Here is a 25,333-nt window from a genome sequence, read left to right on the forward strand (position 1 = left end):
AGTGAGGTTCTGGGGCGAGGGTGCCCCTCTGCCTCCCCCCGCCTGGGACCCTCTCCCCACTGGCCCAGAGCATCGTTCAGCCTTCCCTGGCCCCAGGTTTCCCACTGGGGCTGGGCCACCCACCCTGGCGCTGGGGAGCCCGCGGGAGGTGCCAGCCCCCCAAGAATGGGCTGGGGAGGACACGACCTGAGCCACCCTGGGGTCTGGGCCTGGGAAAGCAGCCCCAAGCAGCCTCTGCAGACCTTCCTCCTCTCCCAGCCCAGCCGCGGGTGCAGCTGGCTCTTCCAGGAAGGACCATTTCTTGCTTATGAAACAAGGCAGAACTCGATTTGCTTCCATCATGCTGAGCCACAAGCAGCATCTCTAATTCGGCCCCGAGGAAGGGCAACATAAGGCAAGACGTACCAGGTGAGATGCAGAGGCACCATTTAGCCAGCTGGCCCCTGCTTGAGGCAGGCTCAGGTAAGGGTGGAGGGGATGTAATCTGATGGGAGTCGAGCTGGTACATTGAATTTAGGCTTGTCTATTGTGGGAGAGATTGAATTAGGACAAGTGCAACACCCTCGAGCACCACCGCCCTCCCAGGACACCTGGCTCCCAGTGCAGCACAAACCCTGGGGGCTTTTCCTATGTGCAGGCTTTATTGAGAAATCAAAGGTTTGGGAGCTCACCCCTGGATTGCTGGTGGCAGGCAGAGGCTGCTGAGATGCTGCTTGGGAGCTGGGGGCTGATGTCCTGCTCTCTGCAAGGCCAGTCCCTCACTGGAGCCAGGACAGGGTGACCCCACTGGACAGAGTGACCCATCCCTCTGCACCCCAGGCTCCAGGGACCTCTAGGCCCTATGAAAGCCCCCTCCCCCAGTCTGTCTCCCCCCCCCCCAGGGGCTTGTTCTCTTTAAACCACATGGATTGCAAGCATGTGGCTGGGGCTGCTTTCCCTGTGAGCCCAACTCTGGCAGGGGAGAAGGGGTCTGTGTGTGGGGTGTTCCTCCCTGGGAACCTGGGCTCCATTGACAGGTCTGCATGGGGTGTCCCCAAGCATCCCTACCCCATGTCATTTGCTCACGCTCGGTCCAGCATCGCTGGGGAGGGGCGAAGTCAGTGGCACTCATTTGCAGGACTGGAGCAAGCACTGGAAAATCCCATAGAGAAGCTTAGAAGCCCACCAGGTTGCCATGGCTCCCTGCAAAGAAGCTGGGAACAGGGCACCCCAATCCTGCGCTACAGGGCAGTGCTGGTGGTCTCTGCGTGGCCCTGGGTGCTCGGCAGTGACTTGAGGTAATCCACATGCTTGCAGGTGTCCTCTCGATTGTGCCGGACATAGCAGATCACATAGACGATGACCATGGCGAACCAGCCGAACATGGTGATGAACATGGCCACATCCGTGGTCCTCTGACGCACACTGCAGAAGTTGACGCCGGCATCCAGAACCTGGAGCAGCGGTTTGCCCACATACTCCTCGCGTGGGGCCGTGTGGCAGGTGATGTCCTGGACGGAGTCAGGGTCCAGCCGTGCCTCCCACAGCACCTCCTGCAAGGCACACTCGCAGTGCCAGGGGTTGTTGGCCAGCCGGAGCTTCGCATTAAGTGCCAGCAAGGCCTCCTTGGGAATGCTGCGGATGCGGTTGCTGGAGAGGTCGAGGGTACGCAGCCCAGCAGCCACCCCTTTGAAAGCCGCCCTGTCGATCTTCTCAATGGCGTTCCTGGAGAGATCGAGTTCCTCCAGGTGGGAGAGGTGCCTGAAGGCATTGCTAGGGATCCTGGTGATGCTGTTGGCGTCTAGCTTGAGGAACACTGCGTCTTTGGGGATGTCCTTGGGGATCTCCTCCAAGTGCCGAGAGCTGCAGAGGACGGCCTTTGCCCCTGCTCGCTCTGTGCATTGGCAGCTTGGGGGGCAGGAGCTGCCCCAGGGGACGCACAGCAAGAGACAAAAGAAAGCTTGGGCGACGCTGGCTGCCGGCGTGGGTGTGAGCGTCATCTTGCACCTAGCCAGCTCGGCGTGGCTGCTGGTGATTCCCCGGAGGCTGCAGCAGCTCCTGGGCAGCAGGGCGGCTCCTCTGCGATCCTGCAAAGCCTCTCCCATTGCTGGACGAAAGCGGTGGGTGGAGGGGATATGACACGGCATTATTTCCTGGAACACCACTTACGTCTCATGTGTAATGTGCCCTGGCAAAGCAGTGAGAGGCTGGGCTCAGGAGCCCAGAAAACAAGGGCAGAATGAGACTGGCTACCATCTTTTCCAGGACGCTTAATTTGGTTTAAGATTAATTATCCCTGGACATGGAGATGCAGAGATTAAACCTTCCCCGCCCCCCATCTCAGCACAGACCGCCCAGGCAGGCAAAGGGTGCTGCAGGATGGGGGTGTCAAGACTGGCATGGGGCCTGCGAGCCTCTGCCCCAGCCTGCTGCCAGTTTCCACATGGGATGAGGTGATTTGCTGCTGGAGAACAGCAGCAGTAAATTCCTATCTCACCGACCCCAAGTGTTAAAAAAAAAAAAGATGAGTCAGACTCCCCGGATCATCAGACTGGCTTAATCACCACCGGGTTTTTAAATAACAAGATGTGGAGTTCTTTTGCTTTCCCCATCTGGTCCATGAGCTGGTACGAGTCACGTTTCCAAGGGTTTTGCCAAAGCTGGGGTTTGGAGGTGACTTCGTTTTTTAAAGTAAACAAAGTGTATGGTTTAACAGCCTGACTCCGGGAGCTGGAGCTTAAGAGAGGAGCCACTGACTATCACAGTAAAGGGGGTGATCTGGGAACCCCAAGGGCCACCCCAGCCCTGCTGGGGATGAGGCAGGAGGTGAAGCAGGTGGGTCTTCTTTCCTCTGCCCTTTGGTGCTACTCACACCTCTCCTGCTGCCTTGGTCAGGCTGGGAAGGGAAGAGATCCCCATGGGGTGGGGAAGGGGGGTGGGGAAGTTTGGGGGTGGGACCCTGGCAGGCCCAGGGAGCCTTTCACCCGGGAATGAAATTATCCATGGTGCCAGCTGGGCACCGCATCATTATCCCTCTGGTACCAGCATCCTTCTGATAATGGCATCCCCCTGGTAACAGCATCCCTTAAGTACCAGCATCTCTCAGGTAGGAGCAACCTCAGGGTACCACCCGGGGGATGCTCATACATGGGGGGGATGCTCACACTTGGGGGATGCTGCCAGCGGACCACCTCAGGGGTGTGGGACTGTGCAGTGGACTTTTCCAGGGGAGGTTAAATCTCGCTGCCGGGGAATCTCTCTGGCCCTACAAATGATCCCGGGGTCTGCCAGCCCAGTCTCTCCGGGGGAAGCGAAGATGCGCTTTGCGATGCCGGTTCCCACCGCCTGCCCGAGCCTGCTCCCGGCCCTGGCAGGGCTCTGAGGGGCCGCAGCCGCCCCAGCCGGCCCCCGCCGTGTGCCTGCGGAGCGGGGGTGGGTGCTGCCCAGCCCCGGCCCGCTCTCACGCCCGGGCCGGGGACCGGGGAGCCGGACCTGCCCGGGCGAGGGGTTTGGGGCCCCGGGCCCCCACTGGGCTCCGCGCAGCAGAACAGTCCCCCCCTCCCCCCCCGCCTCCTGGAGTCCCGGGGGTCCCTTACCGGCTCCAGCTCCGGCTCCGGCTCCGGCTCCGGCTCGGGCTCCGGCTGCGGCTGCGGCTCTGACCCGACCTGTTGCTGCGGCTGCTCCCGCCGGGGCCCCCGGGACGGGCGGTCCCCGCCTCGGCGGCACCGGGCGGTGCAGGGGCGGTGCGGGGGAGACGGGATCGCGGGGGGGGATCGGGGGGTGCCCTGTGACAAGGATGCTGCTGGACCGGGGCGGTGGGGCCACCCAGGCAGCACAGCCACGGGTGCTGTGGGCGAGCGGCTGCTTGGAGACCTTTTGTGCTGTAATTGAGTGATGCTAATTAGGTTTCAGCAATTCTCCTTAGGCTGTGGTTGCTGCTCGTCGGTTCGGGGCTGCAAAGCTTTCTCAGCCGTTGTAAGGCAGGATTGCCTCTTCCCTCCCCAGCTGTGCCCCCAGCCTGGCCCTCCCTGCGCTTGCGCTGGCTCTCGGCTGAGCATGGTGATGGAAGACCACAAGCGGTCATCAAGCAGGCCAAGAGCAATGGGAGAAGGTAGTGTGCCACCGCCTTGGCACACAGCTTGCTTTCCAGCACCTCCTCACATTGACTCCAAACGTGTCAAGTCATCTCTGCAGCCAGCGTTGGGGGGGGGGGTGGGGGGGGTGGGGGTGAGTCTGCGAGCAAAGTGAGTTCGTGCAACAAGATTGGGGGTGGGAACGCTCAAACTGGGCTTGTCCTGGAAGTGGGCTCCAAGCATTGCCTCCAGGAATGGCCCCTGGTTAAACAGCTGTAACAGACCACCAGCCTTTTAGTCATTTAATACACGGTTTATTGAGCTGGGTTGACTACATTGCCACTCTGACCGCACCCTCACCAAGCCCCGGGGCATCACTGGTGAAGCTGCAGTTGTGCTGTGGTGGCCACCGCTGTGGGAAGAACCGCCCTGGCTGGCCAGTGTCTGATCCATCGGGAGAGGGTGGGGGAACTGTGTTCTCCCCATGGCAGGCAACGGAAAAGGTGCGTGAAGGACCCCTTAAGAGCAGAGATGTCTGGAATGGACACACTGATGTCCTCTCTCCTGCCCCTACCTGCCCAAGGGACCACAGAACATGGATCACCTGGGTCCCAGCAAGCTGCCCCCTCCTTTCCGTCCATGTGCACAAGGGGACAGGGGTAGGCAGGCAACATTTAGCTGGTGCCTTGGCTCAGACAGAGGGAAGAAGTTCAGCTACAAGATGGTGCTCAGCATACACACGCAGGATCACAGAACGGTATGGGATGTGGGGGAGTGGACTTGTGCAGAGCTATGAAGCCATAGGTATATAAGCCAAGAGCTGCTCACACCTTCAGAAGTGCTGGATCACAGCTCAGGACCATGTTGTTGGGTCTGAGACAACAGAGATATGGGGACAGCTGCCACAGGAGTGACTTGCAGGGCAGTCGGGGCCTTTAGGTGCAAAGGACCCCAAGCCTTCTCCAGAGCAATCCTCCAGGAGCTGTGGCAGTGGGGCTGCCAGGGCTCAGAGCAGGAGCAGGGGAGCAGAGATGCCCAATGGATATCCTGGGTGGAGGGGTAGCTGAGGCTGGCAAGTCCCCATTGCCCACACTGAAGTAAAGAGCAGGTGGGAGCTGAGAGAAGGAACACCTTGCAGGAACAGTCCCGTGGTTCTGCTTGGCCCAAGCCCTGGGCTAGTGCTGTGGCTGATGTGGAAGCACCAAGACACAAGCTGGGCTGAGCTTGGTGGCTCGGGTGACCAGGATGCTGTGTAGGCACTCCCCAGGCAGCCCCTTGCCCCTGGCTGGCGGGGAGGGGACCATTTTCCTCCCAAAGACCTGCAGTGTCCATCCACAGAGGCAACCAAAGTACCTAGCGTCCAGTGGCTGCCCATGGTCTCACAGGTGAGCTGGGGTAGAGCTGCAGGTCCCAACCAGAACCTGGTTTGAGGCAACAGGAGCCCTGGCCTGTGCTTGAGGACTCAGTAGTAGGCGCCAAGGAGGGTTGAGACCTTGTGCAGGAGCTCCTTGTGATTGGCGTGCAGGGGGATCCTCTTGTCCAGCACCTGCCAGCGGATGCACAGCTCTGGGTCGCAGCCCTGAAGGAACTGGAAGGGGACCAGAGACATCACGTACACACTGCTGGCAAGGGGCCATGCCAGCCATGCTCAACAGCAGTTCTAGTCCCCAGCCTCCTGCCCTTTCTTTTTGGGGGCCCCGCTGCAGTGCCACCCTGTGTTCATCCCCATGTTCTTCTTCCACTGCATGCAGCTGGAGAAGCCCACTCCTGATGAGGGTGAGTTCTGGGTCTGGAGCTCTGGGTCCCCTGCCCCATGCCTGCTGAGAGCCAGGTCAGGGAACCACAAAGGCAAGAAACCCATACCGAATTCAGCCGCTTCATCTCCACATCGTTCTGGTTGTCAAAGTGCACGCTGACGGCGACCGTCTCAACCCAGGCGTTATCTGTGTTGCGGGGGTCGTCAAGATACCCCTTGTGTATCTGTGTATGGTGAAGGAATGCCACATTAGCAGAGCCCTCACCACCAATCTAAGGGCACCGAGAGGTCCTGGGAGTGGGGAGGCATCACCCCACAGCTCCTCTGCCCCGCTGGAGACCAGCACCCTGTTACCACTTCAGCTGGAGCCATGGAGAGTGATCACAGCAGGCACGGACACCAGTGTGTGCGGCCCACCCCCTGGGTCCCTGGGCTGCCTCCCAGACCCCTGTATGGTACAAGGCCATTATGGCGTGCCTCCACCTCCCCCAGCCATTCTTTCCCAGTGGGAGCAGTGGCCAAGGTGTGATGCACCCTGCCCCTGTACCCTGGGTACACCCACATGCCCCTGTGCCACCATGATGTCCACATGTCCCCGTACTGTGGTGATGCCCCCATGTGCCTCTACTGCCGTGACACCTGTGTGCCCCTATGCCAGGGTGATGCCTGCATACCCACATACCGCTGTAACACCCATGTGCCCCTGTACCACTGGGACACCCACATGCCCCCCCACCTCGGTGCCTTGTTTCAGCAAGTTCTGGAACTGGGACCAGAACTCCCGGCGCAGGATCCACTTGAGCTTCAGTGGCAGCGTCTCACCTGGCTCCAGTGACCCCTGTGCCAAAGCAGATGTCAGGCGTGGGGCCTGCCATCAGCCCAGCCCAGCCTCCCTCACTGCCACCAGCTTGGCTATCGGGCAGTTGCCACCACTGCAGAAGATGCCACAAGCTCTGGTGGGGGGACCAAGCAGTGATGGTGCCTCCCTCCCTCCCTCTCCTGCCAGAAGTCCTCAGCTGTGCCCAAGCAGATGTCTGAGTTTGCCTGATTCAACCCCTGGACCTCTCTGTCAAAGGATGCTATGCCAATGGTTTAACATGCTCACATGAAGGACATGTGAGAACTGAAGCCATGGAGGAGGAGGAGGGAGAAGCAGGAGTCAGTGGGTCAGTGTGGGTGGGGGTATGTAATGGGACCACTGCCTGTCCAGCACTCCTGGCAGCACAGCCCTGCACGCAGATGCTCTGTGGGAGGGGCAGAGGTACCTCCTTGGGCAAGGCTGTGACACCCATCTGTGTTTCTCCCTTTTCTGCAGGGCAGTCAGCCACCAGCTGGTCCCCATCTCCCCAGACCCTTCTGTGCCAGCTGGTTTACACCAGCTCTTACCCCGGGCAGAGCCCAGACATCCGACAGGGGGTACTGGGCCACTAGGACTTCCAGCATCTTCTTCAGGCTCTTCCTTATGATGGACCCATCCAAATTCCTCCTCCAGCTGTGAGAGAGGCCCCTGTTATGCTGCAGCCGGGACTCAGCTCCCCCCTGCCCAGCACACTGGCACAGGTTCCCACGTTGAAGGGGCAGCAATGGTCTTTGACAGGTGCCAGTGTCTCTGAGATGGCTTCGTGCCCCCTTTTCCATTCCACCTCCCCAGCCCCATCCTGGACAGGACACCTCCTTGTCCCCATGTGCTTACCGGGTCACAACAGGGTGCAGGGCATGGTTGGGCCCAAAGCAGCGCAGCCTCCCGCGTCCTCGCAGCCCTGTCCTTCCCATGGGATTCCTAGCAGGGAGAGAGTGAGCAGGTTGGGATGGTGCCAGGGTCCCACTGTGCACCCCGTCACACGGATCAAAGCCCTATAACCGCATCCCCAAATTTCCCACCACTGCACTGCACCTCTTCTGGGGTTCTGGGTTTCTTGGAGGGGGTGGACAGCCCTGAGGAAGATGCATGCCGTTATCCCTGCCCCACCATTAGCCACAGGGAAGTGGGAAGGGGATGGATGCACCCAGGCCCTCCTGGATTGTCCATCTCCCTGGTGCTTTGCCTACAGATGGGCACCCCAGCTCCCACCAAGCCCATCTGCCCCCACGGCAGATGCGCTTACAGCGGCAGCCCGTCCGCCCCCATGGCAGATGCACTTACAGCGGCAGCCCATCCTGCACGGCGTAGAGCCCGTGGAAGCTCTGCCGGTCAATCAGCCCGTCCATGGTATTGTAGTTGATCTTCAGGAGAGACTCCAAAGAGCTGGGGGGCAGGAGGCAGCCCGGCAGGGAGGGCTGGCTGTGCCACCCAGGGGAAGGAAGAGAGGAGCGAGGAGCCTCAGGGGGACACTCACGGGCTGAATGGGTCCTGCACAGCCATGTCCTTGTGGTCAGCTGAGTAGACAGGAGGGTCGTAGAGTGGGAAGTCCACCTGCAGAGCACGTGGCCATTTCAGGACCCCCTTACACCCATGGTCTGGTGGCAGGCAGGGACTGGGACCCCCGGGGACACTTTCTGCCCCAATCCCTTTCTCTGCCTAGCTTGTGGCATCATTCCCTGAGGCACGTAGGGCTCCGGGCCCTGCTCAGGGGCTGAGCTTAGGCTCTCTGCTAGAAGGTCAGTGCCTCTCACTCATGCCCCTGTGGAAGCCAATGACAGATCCTGTCCCTGACCCTGAGCCAGCCCTGATTCAGGAAACGCGGAGGCAGGTGGTTGTACCCTCTGTTTCCCCACCAAGCATCCCCAGGCATCCCTAGCACTGCAGAGCCAAGCAGGAATGATGCCCATTCACCTTTCCTTTTCCCTGGGAACGCCTTGGAGCTGCTGCTCCAGGAAGCCACCTGTCCCAGGGCTGGGAAGAACAGGAGCTCCCAAGTGCAACACAGGTGTGATGATGGGTTTGTTCCTCTTCCCACCACCATTGGGATCTGCCCCATGGCCCCTGCTCCCAGCCCCACCACCCAGGGTCACAGCTCCTACCTCCCAGGGCACCTTCTCATCTGGCACAGGGAAGCGATGGGTGTGAGACCCTGGGTACAGGAGGTTTCGGGCAAGCACGTGGTATGGGGGCTGGCTCTCCTTGGCTTTCCCCTCCAGGTCAACCTCCTTCATCTCTGAGGCTTTGCTGGAGCCTGCAAGACAGACGTAGACAGCGAGGCCCCACAAAGCAGGGTGCTGAGTCCAGTGCTGCTGACCACGGCTCTGCTGAGGGGGCTGGCTGGGTCTCTCCATGGGGATGCTGCTGTACCCTGGGGACACGGCCCCCGGCATCCCTTCTGGAAGGACCCAGAGGAGCTCCCCTGGGGAGGCTGCCATGGAAAGCCTCAGCCATGGGCTGCAGGCTCTGGTGCAGAGGGTGGGAATGACTGCAGGAGGTGCTGGACAGCCTCACAGAGCCCCCAAACCTCCCTGGGCCCAAGGAACCTCTGCCTCTGCCTTACTGCTTAACAGAGGGGTGTGAGGGGCTGCTCAGCCCTGGTCTGCAGCTTGCAGGCACCAGCGTGGGGTCCTGGGCTTCCCCGGTGCTGCTGGGGTGGAGACAGGCTCCACTTACCAATGGGCGGCAGGTCCTCGCCTGAGCCAAAGCCATTGCCCTGCAGCGCCTGCATTATCCACCTCAGGGCCTGGGTGCTCTGATGCACCTGCATGGGACAAGAGAGGGTCAGCCCTCCTGGAACCCAGCTTGCCCCTCCAGGCTCCCTCGCTCGAGTACTGCGGGGTACAGCCCTGGCAGGAGGCACTGCTGCCCTTGGCTCCTGGCTGCTCATCCCCCCAGGGCAGCAGCAATCCTTGCTGTGCCCTGATGCTCGGCTTGGAAAACCACCTCAGGAGAAACATTTTTTCAAAGCAGGTAGAAATGGAAGTGGAAACAGCAGCTGTGCTGCGGCTGTCTCAGAGAGGAGACGTCAGGGCCTGGTCCTGCTCCCCAGGCACCCCACTGCTCATGCAGAGTGTGGAACAGCTTCACAGGAGGGGGTTGGAGAGTTGCCCATCTCCAGAAGGTCTGGAGGGTCCTCTTGGGCCAAGGAGATGAGCTGGGTCAGATCTAACTGCTTGGGTGACCAGTGGAGGCAGGGGCTCATTCCACCACTTACTGCCTTCATCTTGTTCAATTTGGAGTCAAACATAACATTTCCCATAACCTTTTCCTCTCAGATGCTATTGTTTTGGCAAGGAAACTCAAACTGTTTGAAGGGGGATTGATTCAGAGGGACTTTCTCTAGTGTTCTAGTTCAGTTGACTCAGCCCTTGGAAAACTCCCCCTTTCTTAGGTAGTTGCTCAGCTTTTGCCTCACCTGGTCTTCCAGAGAGACCAGTTTCTGTTCCACCAGCCCTGTCCTCTTCAGCCGGTCCAAGTCCAGCAGCTCTGCCAGCATGTCAACCCTGGAGGGACAGTGCAGAAAGGAAACCCCTCAGCAGCCACTCCTGCACTAATCCCAACTCTTTCCTGCCCAGGACACTAGAGGACAGAAGGATGTCCCTGTCTCAGGAGTGCTGGTACCTCTGTGCAATGTCTCGGATCTTCTGTTCCGTGTTCTGCTTCTCCTGGCACTGCTGGTGCTGCAGGTAGTTCTCCTTCAGGTACATCTCCCAGGAGAGGAGGGCAGCTTCTTCGTTCTTCTCCAGCTTCTCTTCTGTCAGAGAAAGGGGACAGCAGTGCTGTCAGATCTCCAAAACCCGGTACCGCAGCCCAGACGTCGTGCCTCATGCCTCGGTGCACAGTGCCGTGCCCCGGGGAGGGGGCAAAGGGCAGGAGGGAAGATGTTGGTCCTCACTGAGCAGCTTGTGGCGTGTGGCCGGCCTGCGGAGCAAGCCTCGCGAGACCAGGATCTGCAGGTGGTTGAGGAGGATGAAGGGTGGAGGTGCAGGTGGGCGGCCGTGGTACTCCTCGATCAGGTCGTGCCGCTGGAACTTCCAGATCTGGTCCGTGTGCTCCTGGACCTGCTGGAAGGTGTAGCTGGGGCAGAGCCCAGGTGTCAGCCATGCCATGAGGATGAGGGGGTACATTGTGTCTGTATGGTGCCCCAGCTCCTACCCATCCCTGATTAGCCCTGGCCTGCATCTGCGACTTCCACCTTATCTATAAACCCCCCAAAACTCCCCTGTGCTCTGGTCAGCATGTGGCCCAGGACCCTCCTTGCACTTTCTCAGTGTGCGGTGCCCTGGCTGTGGCCAAGCCTGTAAGCAAAGCCAGCTCAATTCACTGTCAGGGCCATGGGGCCAGATCAAACTCACTTGAACATGGCGATGAGGAGGTTGAGAAGGAGGATGTTGGTGAAGAGCAGGTATAGGCACAGTAAGATGACCGTCAGCCACTCTGGGAAGATGGGTTTCTTGTTGTCCTCATTTGTCTCTGGGCACTTGGGCTTGTAGGGGTCAGTCCCATTGGGGCTGCACTGGTCAATGTTGAAGTTGACCCCTGCAAGAGACCATGGCAAGACTTCGTTGCAGCCAAACCTCACGGTGTCTCAGGGAGCACGCTGTGGTCTCTGAAAGCAGCCAGCATCAAGGGAGCTTAGCACCAGGCAGGGATTTGACCTCGATCTGCATCATCCTAGGTGCTCTGCTCAGTGCCACCAGCTTTGCAGCTGTGGCACTGAGCTGGATCGACTCATGGTCCTGTGCCTTTGCTAGTGTGCTGTCTTGACTGCTTGGGCAGATGCAAGTCCCTGGGTTTGCATTGCTGGCAATGCTCCCAATGCACTGGAGCAGGGCTCCATCCCCACGCCCTGTCCTTGCTCCCTCTTGGCCTTACGTTGTGTTTGGAGAGGAGCCCTGTGAAGGACTTCCACAGGCCAACATGGCGAGAGCTAGGCAGACTGCGGCATGAGCTTGGTACCCCTCAGCCTTGTAGCAGCCACCTTGCTCATGCCACGTGCTGTCACAGGCTGGTGTCCCTTACCATCAATGTAGGAGGGAATCTGCCCAAAGATGGTCAAGTAGGAGTGGTAGACCACGCCACGGAAAAGCCACTCTACACGTTCCTCATTGTGGATCAGGATGGCCTGCTTGGCAACCCCAAAGGACACCACCCACACTGCTAACAGGAAGAGGAAGAAGAAGACATCCTTCATCTGCAAAGACAGAGGGGAAGCAAAATTGTGTCCTGGAGCAAACCCCACTCCAGGATAGTATAACACAGGTGGCACATCCCTCCCATGCAGGCATCCGGTTGCTCCAGCTGATCACCCTGGCAGGATGGAGGGGAACTCTCACCATGCGCTTCACAATGATGATCTTGGGCCCCAGCGTTTTACTGACTGTGAAAATGTGCATCAGACGCAGGCAGAAAATTATAAAAGCCAGTGACAGTATGATGCGCCCAGGGTATAAAGTTGACGGGATCAACCTGGGCACACAAGAGAGGAGAGGAAACATCTCAGTGCCACCGGTGTGGGGGTTTTTTTCTGATCTCACAGCATTACATTTTTGCAAGATTAGTGAGCTTCCCCAGAGTGCTGGGTGAGAGCTGCGGCATGAAAAAAATCTCTCCTAAAAGCAGCTGAAAGCAGAGGCAAATTGGTCAGAATCAATCACATGACCACAAAAATCTTCGCTAGCCTTTGGAAGAAGAAATTGCAACTACAAAACCTGCACAATTCTCACACTAGTTCTGTAGACTACAGCTGTGGCTTGAGCCTGCGCACTGCCAGACGAGTGGCTATGCAACTCACCTGCAAGTCAGCCCTGTGATAAAGACTAGGATGGCACAGATATCCAACTTATTCCAGAAGTCCTTGAAGTACAGGGAAGCCATTTTCACAACCCCAAGCCCATCTGGATCATACAACAGCTGTTGGGAAGAGAAGAGGGATTGGCATTTCAGAGAAAGCCTTGTAAGAGCTCATGTGCCTTGTAGATGGGAGGGACCACACAGACCTGCTGGCCATCACTGGACCCTCTTGCTTACCCAAAGTTAACCTGAGCCTACGGGGTTTTCTATAGGGGCATGGAATGAGCATGGGGTGAGATACCTGAGATGTGGGGCTGTTTAGTCTGGTGAAAAAAGGCACTGAGATGTTGAAGCAAAAGCTGAAAGAAATCAAATGTCAAGCAAAGCCTGGAAATGCTTCTGGGAATAAATGCCCAAGGAAGGAGGTGATCCCTCCATCTCCTGACATTTTCAGCTCAAAACAGCATGTCTTTTTGCAAGTACCGGGGGCCAGATCAGATGTGGCCAAGGATTCTCTGGCCTCAGAGATGGGGGAATCTGGCAGTCCCTTGTGCTGGGACCTCTCCAAATGGATGGTGACATGAGAAGCAGCATGGGAACATGAGCTATGCAGGATCTTCCAGGAGCACCCAGGGGGGTGTCTCTCCCTCCTCTTGCCTCCTCCCAGCCTCTGCTCTGCCTGCCCCGTACCTGGCGGGTCTCCTCACACACCAGGGAGAAGAGCCAGAAGTAGATGAGGTACTCCCGCCAGGACGGCAATGGCTGGAAGTCAACCATCAGGACATAAGCGAAGAGCAGGAGGAAGGTGAAGTAGGAGAGGATGTTCATGTGGAAGATGACAACAGGTGCCGTGAAGAAGGCTCGGAGGCGCGTCAGGCAGCCCACGGGCTGCAGCCTCTTCTCCCTGTGGGGAGCAGGGTGGAAGTGGGGCTGAGCTGCCCAGAGAGATGACATGGCACCTTCTCCCTGCCAGCCTTGGTGCATGCATGCCCTGGCTGCAAGATATACCTGAAGGTGATGAGGCTGGTGTACAGAAGTGGGAAGAACAGCATGCACACAATCACCCGCCAAAGCCCGTTGTCCACGCACATCTTCCCCCACCAGACTTTGGTTAGAAAGGCCTGTGAGGAGGGAGGGAGAGGAGCACTGGTTATAGAAGCCACCCCCCATCAGAGCAGGGCTGCAGGGCAGAGCCCCACTGCTGCCAACAAGGAACCCTGGATCTGGGGCAGGGTTCACTTGGGCAATCCCCCTCCAAGCACTACTGCTAGGAACCCACCTGGACACCCCCATGGGACACAAAAGTCATGTTCTTTGCCTCCAATGCCAACTGCAGGCAGGTTGTTTTCCCCCAGGCCTCAGAGACACGGGTGAGAAGCTTCTGGGCTCTCTCTTCATCCTTGCGGTAGCAGTCTGTGAACACACCTGGCCAGGCAGGGACCCAGGGGACAAGGCTGAGCTCCAGGGCCAGCTTGGTGCTCAGCAAGGCACCTGCTGAGTCAGTCTTTGCAGCAGGACCTGGACATTGCACCATGCAGTGGCCACCCTCTGCGCTCCCACCACCACCTGGGCATAGCCCTCATAGCCCCACGACCCTGACTGTGAGGAGGGGACCCCTGTTTGGCACCGGCCACCCCACCCATCACCCCCCAGACACCTCCTGGGCAAAGCTAGCCAGCCCTGCAGGGCATGAGAGTAGTTCTGGGTTCCAGGTCCACTCCCGCTCACCAATCGCCTTGTGCTCGTACTGCTCGGCCAGGGCCAGCATGTCGTCGGTGGTGTCGGTGTCTTCCTCCTCCTTGGCAAGCTCCTTCAGGATTTTGCTGCAGGCCAGTGCAGCCGCCACGCAATCCTGGCTCTGGAGCAGAAGAGGCCAGAGAGAGTGTGGGGGTCTACCCCTATCCTGCAAGTCCTGGCAGCCCTGCCAAGCCCTCCATGGCTTCTATGGGAGGGAAGGAAGGTGTCCCAAGCAGACTGCTGCCCAGGATGGACAGCTTGCTGTGACAAGGGCTGAGCTGTGCTCCCTTCTGGGTGCAGGGGCAGCAGGTAACCCACTGCCATGGGGAATATGGGGACACCCCTGCTCTCCCAGTGGGAAGCCTTGGGTGACGGGACGGTGTGACTCCACGGCTCTGCATGGTGCACACACAATCCTGCCAGCCACACTGCCTCTTGCCCTGGGAATGCTGTTTATTGGTGGAAGCCTTCTCCACCCCAGCTGCCATGCACCTGTGTCCTGCCTGCTGTGTGCTGAGCCCTCTCTCAGGCTTTGCAAGGAAGAGCATGCTTCTGGCCCAGCACATCACCTCTGCCCACAGCGTACGTTTTGGTGGGGAAAGGAGGGATCTGGCATCATGGTGTGTGTCTGGGGATGAGCAACGAGTGTCCGCAGGCTCACTAGCTGGCTCCCATTTGGCTGGAGGTCAGGCTTGGGCACTGCCACGGGCCAGCTCGCCTGCTGTCCCCAGTGCCAGCAGGTTCAACCTTTCCTCTTGGGACTGGGAGGTTTGGTTCCATCTGAGCCTCTCATCTGGGACCATCAGCTCTGGCCTGTGATACCTGGGCCCAGATGATTTCTGCCAGCTCCTTGCGGTTCTGGACCACAGCCCAGATAAGCAGGTCGCGGACCGGGTCCATGGTGAAGGTGACTCTGCCAGCAGAGCGCTTGTAGAGGGACCGGAGACTTGACCCCTGAACCTGCAAGGCGTGCAATGGTCAGACCCATTCCCCTGCCAAAAGGCTGAAGAAAGCAGACAGCCTCTCAGCACAAAGCCACCCCTGAACCCTTGGTGCCTGCTTCTACCACCCATGGAAGGGCCTTTGCTGCAGACAGCAGGGTGACCAAGACTGGACTCCTCCTGGAAATACCACTTTCTCTAGGGCCAGGATCACCTGGGGATGTGCCCATCCTGTCCAGTGCACCCACCCCACTGGGTTCTGCCCACCAGAGTCATGCAGCCACGTGGGGCTGCAGGTGTAGGAGGGTGGGATTTGCACCTTAAATGTGGGGCAGATGACTTGGGCAGGGCTTTAAGGGACTTTAAGTGGGATTCTTGAGCAGGCAAGAGGACAGAGACCTAGCTGCAACCTCCAGCACGGTTTCTTGAGCCAGCGTCCCCCTCCCTAATGCAACCCTGCCACCCTGTAACCTGGAGATGCGTACATTCAGCTTGATGTGTGGGACGGGGATGGAGAGCCGGGGCCGCTCCGTGTGCTTGGGCTTGGGGTAGAGAGGTTGCGTGGAGCAGCCCAGCAGCTCCCGCAGCACCTGGGAGACATGGTGCAGTTGGATTCTTGGCATTCTGGAGCCAGCTGTGTGCTCTCTCTCCTCCAGCAGCACCTTCTGCAGCTTGCTGTGGAACAGGCAGGATGGTGCCATGTTGTCGTAGAGGTAAACCAGGGTGTCCCAGGTGACAAACTCCTTGAGACGCACTCCCTGCTCCAGGAACAGCTTCACAAACTCTGGCTTGTTGGAGATCAGGGCAGCTGCCATCACAGGGTGGAGATCTGTGGGCTGGCAGGCCAGAGGCAGAGGTGAGGGGCTCCACGGCCCCAGAGCAGGGCCCCCACCATGGTCCTCACTTAGATGGGGGGAAAATTTTATCCCTGAGCACACAAGGAGTTTCTGGGTATGAGAGTGCAGCTGGGAGGTACTGGGACTTGTGGGACATCCCCCAGAGACACACTTGTGGGTTAGTATGCCCTCTCCTCTGGCAGTAGAAGCCCTCTGCTCCCTTGGCTGCTGGCGGAGGGATGGGGTAGGGTAGAGAGTAGACACTCTTTCCCCAGCTCATGAGGATGCACCATAAAAATGAACAGGACCTCACAAGTTTGTCCCCTGTGCAAAACTCTTCAGCTGAAGAAGGATCACGGTGCTGCCAGCTGGACCTCAGCCATGGGGAGACTGGCTGCTCCCAATGGTCACCCAGTTCAGCCTTTGTGGGGCTTTCCTTTCCAAGGCAACCTTTACATGTGAAAGCACGGCCCGTGGGTAAGGGGGTACATGTTTGTCCTGGAAGGAAGGTACCTGCTGAACTTCTGCCACAGCTTGGTTTCAGCTTCAGCTTTTCATACCAGCCACACCTGTCCAGGGCTGCAGGACCTGTAACAGCCCTGGCCTGCATCGGCTAATCTGAGTGCCTGCCTCATCCTCCCTTCCTGACAAAGCTGCGGATCTTTCTCAGGCTATGCATTTTCACAACATCAAATATTTCCTTCTGGGGTTCCTAGTTCCCACCAGCCCTTCCCAGTCCCACAAAAGGTATGTGAGCTGGGGGAACGCAAAGTGTCCAACAAAATAGGAAATTCCCTTTCAAGTCCCACAGTCCTATCAGAAAGGACAGATAACCCTGCTCAGCTTTGACTTCTTGACAGCAGGACCAGGCATGGGACAGCAGAGCTGGCTTGTGCTGCTCCCTGCCCCACTCTGTAGTAAAGTTTGAGCAGGGAAGCACCAGGCTGGGTAAGAGGAGTTTAGGGACAAGTTGCCATTTGACAACATAGCATGAGCAGCGACCACAGGGCAGAGCTGGCAAGAGGTATTTTTGGGTCTAGGTTGGTGGATTGTCTTTAAAAGACACTGGTTTTGAACAAAATACTGATCAATCACCTTTATAAAAAATATAAGCCAAATAGGACCTTTACAAGCAATGAATTATAGGGTATGCTCACCTCTGCTTTGGTTGTTTGAGTGCACTTTTGAAAGACAGGACAGATAAAGAGCCCCTGGCAATATGGTGGGAGTTTAGGGTCCAAAAGAAATGCCCTCAAAAACTCTCCCTAGGCACAGCCAAGGTGAGCAGTGCCCTCAATATCCACAGTCTTCAAGTGGGACCTGACAAGCTGTAAGCCTCACCAGAGAAGAAGCACAAGTACTCCCTTACCTTCCACTCATAGTCGTCCGTGAAGATCTCACTCCGAGCAATGTCCACCCTGTTCCAGGCCACAGCTAACTTCAGCTGGTGGTCCCAGTTCTCCCGACCAAAGTGGTCCTGGTTTCGGGATGCTGCATGCAAAGTGCACGTGTTAGAACAGAGAATCATTTACACGGTGAGATGATACTACCTGGAAGCCCCCTTGGACACCTGGCCCTTTGGGGGAAACATCTCTCCCCAATCAGCTCAGCATCACAAGGTTTGGGGACCGCTTTGGTGACACCATAAGTCAGGCAGCTGCAGGAGGTTACTTGTGACCCCCCATCCCATTCATCTTGCCCCTTCCTCCCAAGCAGCTCCCCACTCCTCACCTTTGAACAGGGCCTGGAGGATGGCCACATCCACGTCCTGCTGGCCATATTTGCCCTCTCTGAAAATGGTCAGGAGCTGCCGGCTCCGCACTATGTCTTGAATCTACAAGGAGAGCCGTGGGCAAGCAATCAGCAGCAGCACCTCCTCCCTGCCACTTCCCACAGCCCCCTGTCCTATGTGGGGCAATTTCTTGCTCCCCTCGGGTTGCCTGCAGACCCCCTGTGCTGTGTGTCCCAGCCCAGCTGGGGTTGGTCCCAAATGGTACCTCTCTACCCAAAGGGAGCAAGCAGTGGAGGAGCAGAGCTTCAGCCTTTGGGGTGCCCACCAGGACAATGCTGAGCATGGCTGGGGGGAGATGGATGGTTGGTGGAAGATGACCCTTAAACGTCACACTGGGAGCGTTGCTGCTGATGGGCAAGGAGCCCTGGGGACCCCTTTGATCTCCACAAGCTTAGCGAGAGGAGCTGTCTCCCTGCAAGAGGCTCACCTTCTTGGTCCACTCCACCAGCTTGTCCTCAGTGAAGAGCTCATAGGTGTCGTGGAAGAACACACTCAGCTTCTTCTGGATCAAGGCAATGGTTATCTTGGGCACAGGCAGGCTGGCCACCTGTGCGATGACATCAGCCACACGGCCAGACCCTTCGACAATCACACAGGGAGTCCCGTTGGTGATGGCATTGTAGATGGTCTGCAACAGAGTGGGGAGACTGGTCCTAATCTTACTCAGAGGCCAGCAGACCCTCTCTGAGCCTGAGACCCACAGCACTGCTCCGCAGCACTCCTGCCCAGCTGCATTTCAGCTAGTGTGGCACCATGCTCACACCAAAACCGGAGAGCAGCACCCTGGGCAAGGAGCTGCCCCCTCCCACCCCCCTGCCTCTCAGCTCTGCTGGGAGCAGGCAGGAGGAGTTCCTTACATCGAGTGTCCCAGGGCCTCCTTCCAGCACCACGCACACGATGGGGATCTTGATGGCGACACCTGTGGGGAAGCAGAGCCCAGGGTCACCTCCCTGTGGGGCAGCCCCCCACCGCCACCCCTCCATGCAGCTGAATGTAGTCCCCTCTGAGCAGAGGGGTGTGAGAGGCAAAGTGGGAGCACTGCCCCTGACATGCGAGGCTCCGGGAGAGAGGGGAGACGATCTCCTGGCAGTCATGCTGCTGGAGCATGTGTGTGCATATGTTAGAATAGAAGATCATTTGCACAGCGAGAAGCCCCCTTGGAGGCCTGGCCCTTTGGGAGAAACGACTCCCCCTGATCAGCTCAGCATCACAAGGTTTGGAGACCTCTTTGGTGACCCCATAAGTCAAGCAGCTGATAGAGAAAGGCTCTTTGATTTATGTTACTGAGGAACCAGGTTCCACATTTATCATGACAACCCACTCGAACCCCTTGCCTGGATCCTCCAAGGAAGTCACAGCCTCCCCTCTCACCGGAGGCCAGGATGGGCACCCCTTACCAATGGATGGCCCATACCTCCTTGTGCCCTCCCCTGCCTCAGGCCTGGCTATGTGTTGCCATTACCTCCTTTCACCTTGGTCTGCTCCGAAATGAACTTCTCCAGTCTGGTCCTCAGGGGGATTTCCACCCCATACCTCCCGTGGGTCCCATCGTCCACCAGGATGAAGTGGGAGTGGTTGCTGTCTAGGCATGACAGGCTGCCTTGGTTCTCCTCATCCAGTACGTACTCAGCTGGAAAGCCACCCTGTAAGGTGCAGGAGAGGCTCTGGGAAAAGCCTGGCAGGGCTGTGGAGGAGCACCAGATGCCCGAAGCAACCAGCATGTGGGACAGGAACAGGCCAGCACGTGGGGACAGTCGGGCCAAACAGCTGGCCCTGCCCACCCTGCAGTCCTCACATCAGTCTTGCCCCATGCTCCTCTGTCTCTCCTCCACCTGCCCTCACACCCACAAGAGTCCTCCCAGGAGAAGTGCAGCACCTACACAAGATACTGGGTAGGGTAGAGGGGTTCTCAGCAAACATCAGCCCAGGACCATCATTCCTTCTCTGGTGCTGCTGGGTTTTACCACGGCTGCCAGCCATGGGCACATCTTGAAGCACCCTTTCCCAACCACAGTCCTTGGCAGGACTTCCTCAGCAGTCCAGACAAAGGCAAAGCAAACGCATCTCCAAATCTGCCTGGCTCACCATGGGGCAGATGAGGCTCTCCCGGTTGTACACAGTCCCCCAGGTGGCTATGCCAATGGTGACGATCTCGCTCTCCTTGTGGCTGCAGCTCAGGATGAAGTCGCGCACTGCCTCTCCCACCTGTTTCATCACACCAGTGTGGGACCCCCCTGTGATGATCCAGGCCCCTGGGGGGTCAGAGAGGGGCTTGGGAAGGGAGAGGCTCTGCTCACAGTATTCTCCTAACATCCCCCTATATGGCTGCAGGAACACCTGGTCCTCGGAGGTGCTCCATCCCCCAGAAGATATCTTCCCTGCCCACTACGTCAAGCCCTGGCAGCACAGGAGATGCTTTCTTCAGCACAGTGTTGCATCTCTCAGTCCAGCTCCCTGTGAGCCTGTTTGCAGCGACTGAGCAGGAACAGACCATCCCTGGTGGTGGTAGTCCAGACAGGGACCTACAGGCCTCCTGGGCCAGCTTGGCATCTCCACAGCAGGCCAACTCACTGAACCTGGCATGGCCAGATGACAGGTCCCTCTCCTGCTACAATCACAGGGAGAGCCTCTGCATCTCTTACCAGTGGTCTGGGCCACTTTGACTAGCCCTTGCCGGAAGATGTTCTTCAGCCTTGGCTTCATGACGAAGTTTTTGGCTCCCCCGGTGACTGAGATGAGCAGGTTGGGTGCATCAAGGCCCCAGTGCTGTGTCATGAGGTGGTAGATGACTCGTGGAGGGGTATCTGAGGAGACGCGCACATACTGCAAAAAAGGGAACATATACACATTTTGGGTAAAACCAACAGGGTTGTCCTGGTTTCGGCTGGGATAGAGTTAATTCTCTTCCTAGTAGCTGGTATAGTGCTATGTTTTGGGTTCAGTATGAGAAGAATGTTGATAACACTGATGTTTTCAGTTGTTGCTAAGTAGTGTTTAGATTAAGTCAAGGATTTTTCAGCTTCTCATGCCCAACCATCAAGAAGGCTGGAGGGGCACAAGAATTTGAGAGGGACACAGCCAGGACAGCTGACCCCAGTTGACCAAAGGGATATTCCATACCATGTGATGTCATGCCCACCATATAAACTGAGGAGAGTTCAACACTGTTCAGTACTCTCAAGGGGAAGAGAAGGTCTCTGGATCTAACAACAAGGCAACAGGCACTGCGGCCACTCCAACCCCCACAACAGGCACTGCAGCTGAACCAGCGAACCAACCCACACCAGTATCAGTTGCCCCCATACAGAAGAAGAGATATACAAAACAAGTGATGCACAATGCAATTGCTCACCACCCACCGACTGATGCCCAGTTAATTCCCAAGCAGCGATCCCTCCCATCTGACTCCCCTCAGTTTATATACCTAAGGACAAGGATGAGGAACAGCCACTCCTTGAAGCATAGCCCTCAGAGCATGAAGATCAGTCTCATGGTTTCAGAAAGGGACTGGGAACAGGGCTGGGAGAGAGGAGAGATCCTGTCCCACCCCATCTTCCTCTGCTTTGGGGCATTTCCACACTTTCCTAACCTCCTTTTGTTCAGGAGGGAGATACTGGCATTTCATCTGCCATGGCAAGACCTGAACACTGGCTCCCCATGCACCACAGACAGAAAAAAATGATCACCTTCCCTATCTTCTGTCCCAGGCCCGTGAAGTGGATATCACCGAAGGCATCTGTTGGCATTTCCTGGATGTGCCTGCTGGGGTCCCATTCCTTCCCCAGGAAGATGGAAGGTTTGGCAGCATCTTCCAGGTGCTGTTCCCTGAGATAGCCGCACTCGCACACAATCCTCCTGAAACACACACCACCAACTTTGCCAAAACCAATCTAAACCCAAAAGGCAAAGCCCAGCTGGCCCACCTGCCTCAGGCCAGGCAGGAGGTGTTGGCGTTCTCATTAAGAACACCGCATGCACCAGCATCTCCCACCCAGCTCATCCTCCGGCTCAGAATGTGTGCAGAAACAAAGGCATCGTTTGGGGGAGAATTTAGCAAAAATTGGTATTTCTGCCTGCAGAGGTTTAGGACAGAAATGTTAGGGTTGCTCTGGATGAAGCATGGATGGAAATGACTGCATGTGAAAGCATCAGAAATGTTCCTCACTGGGACATGGGATATCAGCCATGTGGTGACACACAGGAGCATGAAGAACCAGTCAAAAAGGAATTTGTGAATCCCCTTGACACCAGCTTCCTTAACAGAAAGGTGGGATTTTCTGGTGCTGTAGCTTTGTCACCAAACACTCCTTCTGCTTTCCTGGCAGGGGAGGGGAATGAAGGACTGTTTGACTTACCCAGAATCTGATGTCTGGGAGCTTTCAACAAAGTAGGTGCACTCTTTCTTCCGGATATTTTCAGGAATCCATGAGATGAGATTTTCCTGAGGGAGCAGGAAAAGCAGCAAGGGGTCAGGGTTTCTGCAAAGGGCCAGAAGTTACGCCAGGGGCCAGACACCCTGGTGCTTGGAGCATCTCTGGGCGTTTCTTTTGACGTGAAGGAAGAAAGCTCCATCACTATCTGCAAGGACAAAGCCAGATGTACTCCAAGAGGAGGAGATATGAATGCTGGACACATACCTCAGATGTTTGGTTTTTTTCTGTCTGTCCCTAAATCTAAAGTGATCTGTTATTAATGCTCCCATTACTGAGTCACCGGACAACTCATTAATGCTCTTCCGTTGTGTGTGGCTAACCAACCCCTCTTCCAACACCTCCTGAACTTGCCTTTTCATTGCTACCCATAGGGAAATGTGCCTTCCGCCTGGTCTTCGAGACACTGCTACTGCTCTGCTGGAGGTTGGGGACCACCTCAAAGTCGCTCATCTTCCTGGGGTGCGTGGTGGGATTGTCTCCTCTCTCAGGACACACCTTGTTCAGTTCGGAGGGGAGCACCTTGGTGCGCCGGCCACGCACAGCCATGGCTGCTGTGTCTTGTCCCAGTTGGCCTCCTCTCTCCTGTTCCTAGGCTGGGAGGTCCAGAACATCTCCATCCTGAGCGCAGCAGAAAAGAAGGATACCCATGAGCTTAAAGCACTGGGGCATCCTATCCATCATTTCCTGGGTGGACAGACGTCCACGGGAAACCTGCTGGACCCTCACCACGGTCCTGACACAGGGGCCACGTGGGTGGTGAACCAGCCTCAGCTTGCACCACACTACCCCGGGGAAGCCCATCGGCTTCCACAAATTGACCCCACCACACTCTCCCTGCCAGCACAGCTGCTGGCCTGCCTGCTCCACTGCCTGGCCACCCACCAGCCCACAGCTCTCCTCCCTTACTCTCCGCTGCAGGCAGCTGGGATATTTCTGGCAGCAGGGAGAGCAGAAACCAGGTCTCTTGTGCAAGCAGCCCAAGCATGGCCTTGCATGGAAAACCTGTATCAACGTGCTGGCTGCAGAGACAGGGCACTCCTCTGTAGAGGCAGGGGGTCTCATGCCCCCTGCAAAGGTCCCCTGAGACCCCAGAGCTAAAACTGAGGTGCACACAGACATGCTGCATAGCAGGGACTGCAAAACTCCTGAGCCCTCCCCAATGCCCACAGCCCCCATTGCTGAGCTCCTGAACTACTGAGACTGAAGAGCTGCCAGAGCAAGGATGGAAAAGCTCCTGGGTGTTTCTAGAGCCCAAAGGAGAATGGTGTCCTCTCAGGGCAGATGCGATTAGGTAATGGAGGAAGCACAGCGCTCAGGTAAAGCGCTGGTGAAGCTGTGGGGTCAGCAGGCCTGTGTTTAGGGAGGATTTTGGCTGCCTTTCTGCAAGGCACACTTGGCATCACACCAAAGGGTGGAGAGCCCTTTGGGGGGACACAGCATGGCAGAGCAAAATTATGGCTACCAGTGTATTTTCTTCACATCTCCTTCCCCCAGACTCTGTGCTGCTGCAGGCAGGGAGCAGCGAGGAAAAGCCTTTTTGTCAGCCTCACTGGCAGGGTCCCTCTGGGAAGTACACAGCCCCACCAACCTTAGGAGCCAGATTTTGGCAGACTGGCTTTCTGCGTCAGCACAACCCACGGCAGATCTAATTGCTTGAGAAAGATCTGTCTAAATAAGGTCACACACACCCTTAATTCTTCTTCCTGCCCCCCCCCCCCCCAGGGTGGGCAGGCCAGTGGGGGTTTGGGGCATGGCCACAAGCAGCTCTTAAACCCATGCAGAAGGGCTCTCACATGGGGTCCTCCATGGGCACCCCAGGGGTGAACAACCGTACTGGTAACCCCCCCAGAATACCTGTCCTGAAGGTCTCCGGGGCAAAGGGCAGAGCTTCTCCCGCAGCACGCGCTGCCTGTCCCCCCCAGGGCTCGGCAAGCACTGCGGGAGGGGGGGGCTGCACCCCCGAGGGGCCTGGCAGCCTGCCCCACTGCAGGCAGCAACAAGGACCCTCACGCCAGGGGTCGGGTCACCTCTCGGCTGCACAGGGTGGTCACGGCACCAGTTGGGACAAGGGTGCAAAGCCCTGACCGCAGGCGCTGAACACTGCCTATGACCCATGCCCACCCCCCCAGCCCCTCCATCGGCCCGACTGTCAGCGAGGCTGCCCGTACCTTCCCCGCAGCATCCTCTGACTGCATCACCAGCTCCTCTGCTCTGTGCCTGTCACAGGGATTCAGCCCCGCGTCCCTCTCCTCCGGCGGGTCATTTTGTCACTGGAGACACAGACGATGAGTGGAGAATAGGGCAGAGCTGCCTGCGAGCTGCCTGCGGAGAGGAGGAGATGGCAAGGGCGGCTGGCAGTCTCCCAGCAAATCAGGCTGCGGAAGAGGTCCCTGCCGAGAAGCTGCAGAGCCCAGGCAAGCCCCGAGTTTGCTCGAGCGGCTGAGTCATGCTCCTCGCTGCCCGCAGCGGCGATTTCCATCTGCAGCCTCCAAGCGCACAGCCTGCCACTGCCCTCAGCCCCACGCGGGGCGAAACGCTCCCGCCCGAGCCCCTCTTGGCAGATGTCACAAGCAGGGGCACACGGATGCTGCCGGAAGGAAGCAGCAGCCCAGTGGCTCCGATGGAGACTTGAGTGTGCCGCTGGCTTGGCAAGTGTGATGAAAAATCTCTTCCTTATCAATTTCAATCAGTCTATATAGTATGAAAGTGTATTAACTTTATTTATATATATATAAAATATATATATATTTTAGTTATACACTGTGATGTGATGAGGTAGTGGAATTTTCCTGGAGACTCTGGTATTGTTCATGCTGAAGTAAAACAAATAAAGGACAGCCCGGCCCTGGAAAGAAGGACTTTGCTTTGTGGAAGCTCAGAGCTGTCCCTGAAGGATAAAGGACAGCCCGGTCAACCACAATAACGCCAGCGTCCCAGCCCTTCTGACACGTCTTTGAAATCCTCCCAGCATCGTCTGGCGTCACAGATCGGTAACTCAAGCAAGACCGACTCCAGGGATGCTGGGGTCAATAGACAAGTGGCAAGAATGCTGCAGAAATAGAGTGGCTTTGCAAAGTTTGACCGTGATCAGCAATTGATAGCGTGGCTGTTAGTGATTAGTCAAGTCGTGT

The 25,333-nt window shown here is 57.4% G+C and overlaps 2 protein-coding genes across 2 annotated transcripts; both read right to left on the reverse strand.

The window, feature by feature from the left end:
• Positions 1-1,020: 1,020 nt before the first annotated feature.
• LRRC3 (leucine rich repeat containing 3) lies at positions 1,021-3,605 on the reverse strand. Its single transcript, XM_049802471.1, has 2 exons — positions 3,576-3,605; positions 1,021-2,086 (listed from the first exon to the last, which is right to left on the reverse strand). Exon 2 carries the CDS (start codon positions 2,082-2,084, stop codon positions 1,221-1,223), a length of 864 nt encoding a protein of 287 aa, XP_049658428.1. The 5' UTR covers positions 2,085-2,086; positions 3,576-3,605; the 3' UTR covers positions 1,021-1,220.
• A 764-nt stretch (positions 3,606-4,369) lies between these two features.
• On the reverse strand, positions 4,370-24,618 carry TRPM2 (transient receptor potential cation channel subfamily M member 2). Its single transcript, XM_049803289.1, has 33 exons — positions 24,371-24,618; positions 22,554-22,820; positions 22,125-22,210; positions 21,456-21,624; positions 20,412-20,592; positions 19,855-20,021; positions 19,232-19,412; positions 18,627-18,688; positions 18,197-18,397; positions 17,709-17,811; positions 17,347-17,468; positions 15,627-15,977; positions 15,023-15,160; positions 14,192-14,321; positions 13,743-13,888; positions 13,472-13,584; positions 13,154-13,367; positions 12,465-12,583; positions 12,007-12,139; positions 11,693-11,864; positions 11,026-11,209; positions 10,566-10,747; positions 10,292-10,424; positions 10,086-10,173; positions 9,344-9,431; positions 8,770-8,921; positions 8,145-8,221; positions 7,952-8,053; positions 7,502-7,588; positions 7,195-7,300; positions 6,545-6,646; positions 5,916-6,032; positions 4,370-5,640 (listed from the first exon to the last, which is right to left on the reverse strand). Exons 2-33 carry the CDS (start codon positions 22,746-22,748, stop codon positions 5,515-5,517), a joined length of 4,527 nt encoding a protein of 1,508 aa, XP_049659246.1. The 5' UTR covers positions 22,749-22,820; positions 24,371-24,618; the 3' UTR covers positions 4,370-5,514.
• Positions 24,619-25,333: the final 715 nt, after the last annotated feature.

Source organism: Accipiter gentilis, chromosome 6, assembly GCF_929443795.1.
Source record: "Accipiter gentilis chromosome 6, bAccGen1.1, whole genome shotgun sequence".
NCBI classification, from domain to species: domain Eukaryota; kingdom Metazoa; phylum Chordata; class Aves; order Accipitriformes; family Accipitridae; genus Astur; species Astur gentilis.

Coding starts and splice junctions, on each gene's coding strand:
- LRRC3 (XM_049802471.1), bottom strand. CDS start 2,084: ATGGGAGAGGCTTTGCAGGATCGCAGAGGAGCCGCCCTGCTGCCCAGG.
- TRPM2 (XM_049803289.1), bottom strand. CDS start 22,748: ATGGCTGTGCGTGGCCGGCGCACCAAGGTGCTCCCCTCCGAACTGAAC. Junction 13,368..13,471: donor ACCAGCCTCATCACCTTCAG/GTATATCTTGCA, acceptor TGCTCCCCACAG/GGAGAAGAGGCTGCAGCCCG. Junction 7,589..7,951: donor GTGCAGGATGGGCTGCCGCT/GTAAGTGCATCT, acceptor TCTCCCTGCTAG/GAATCCCATGGGAAGGACAG.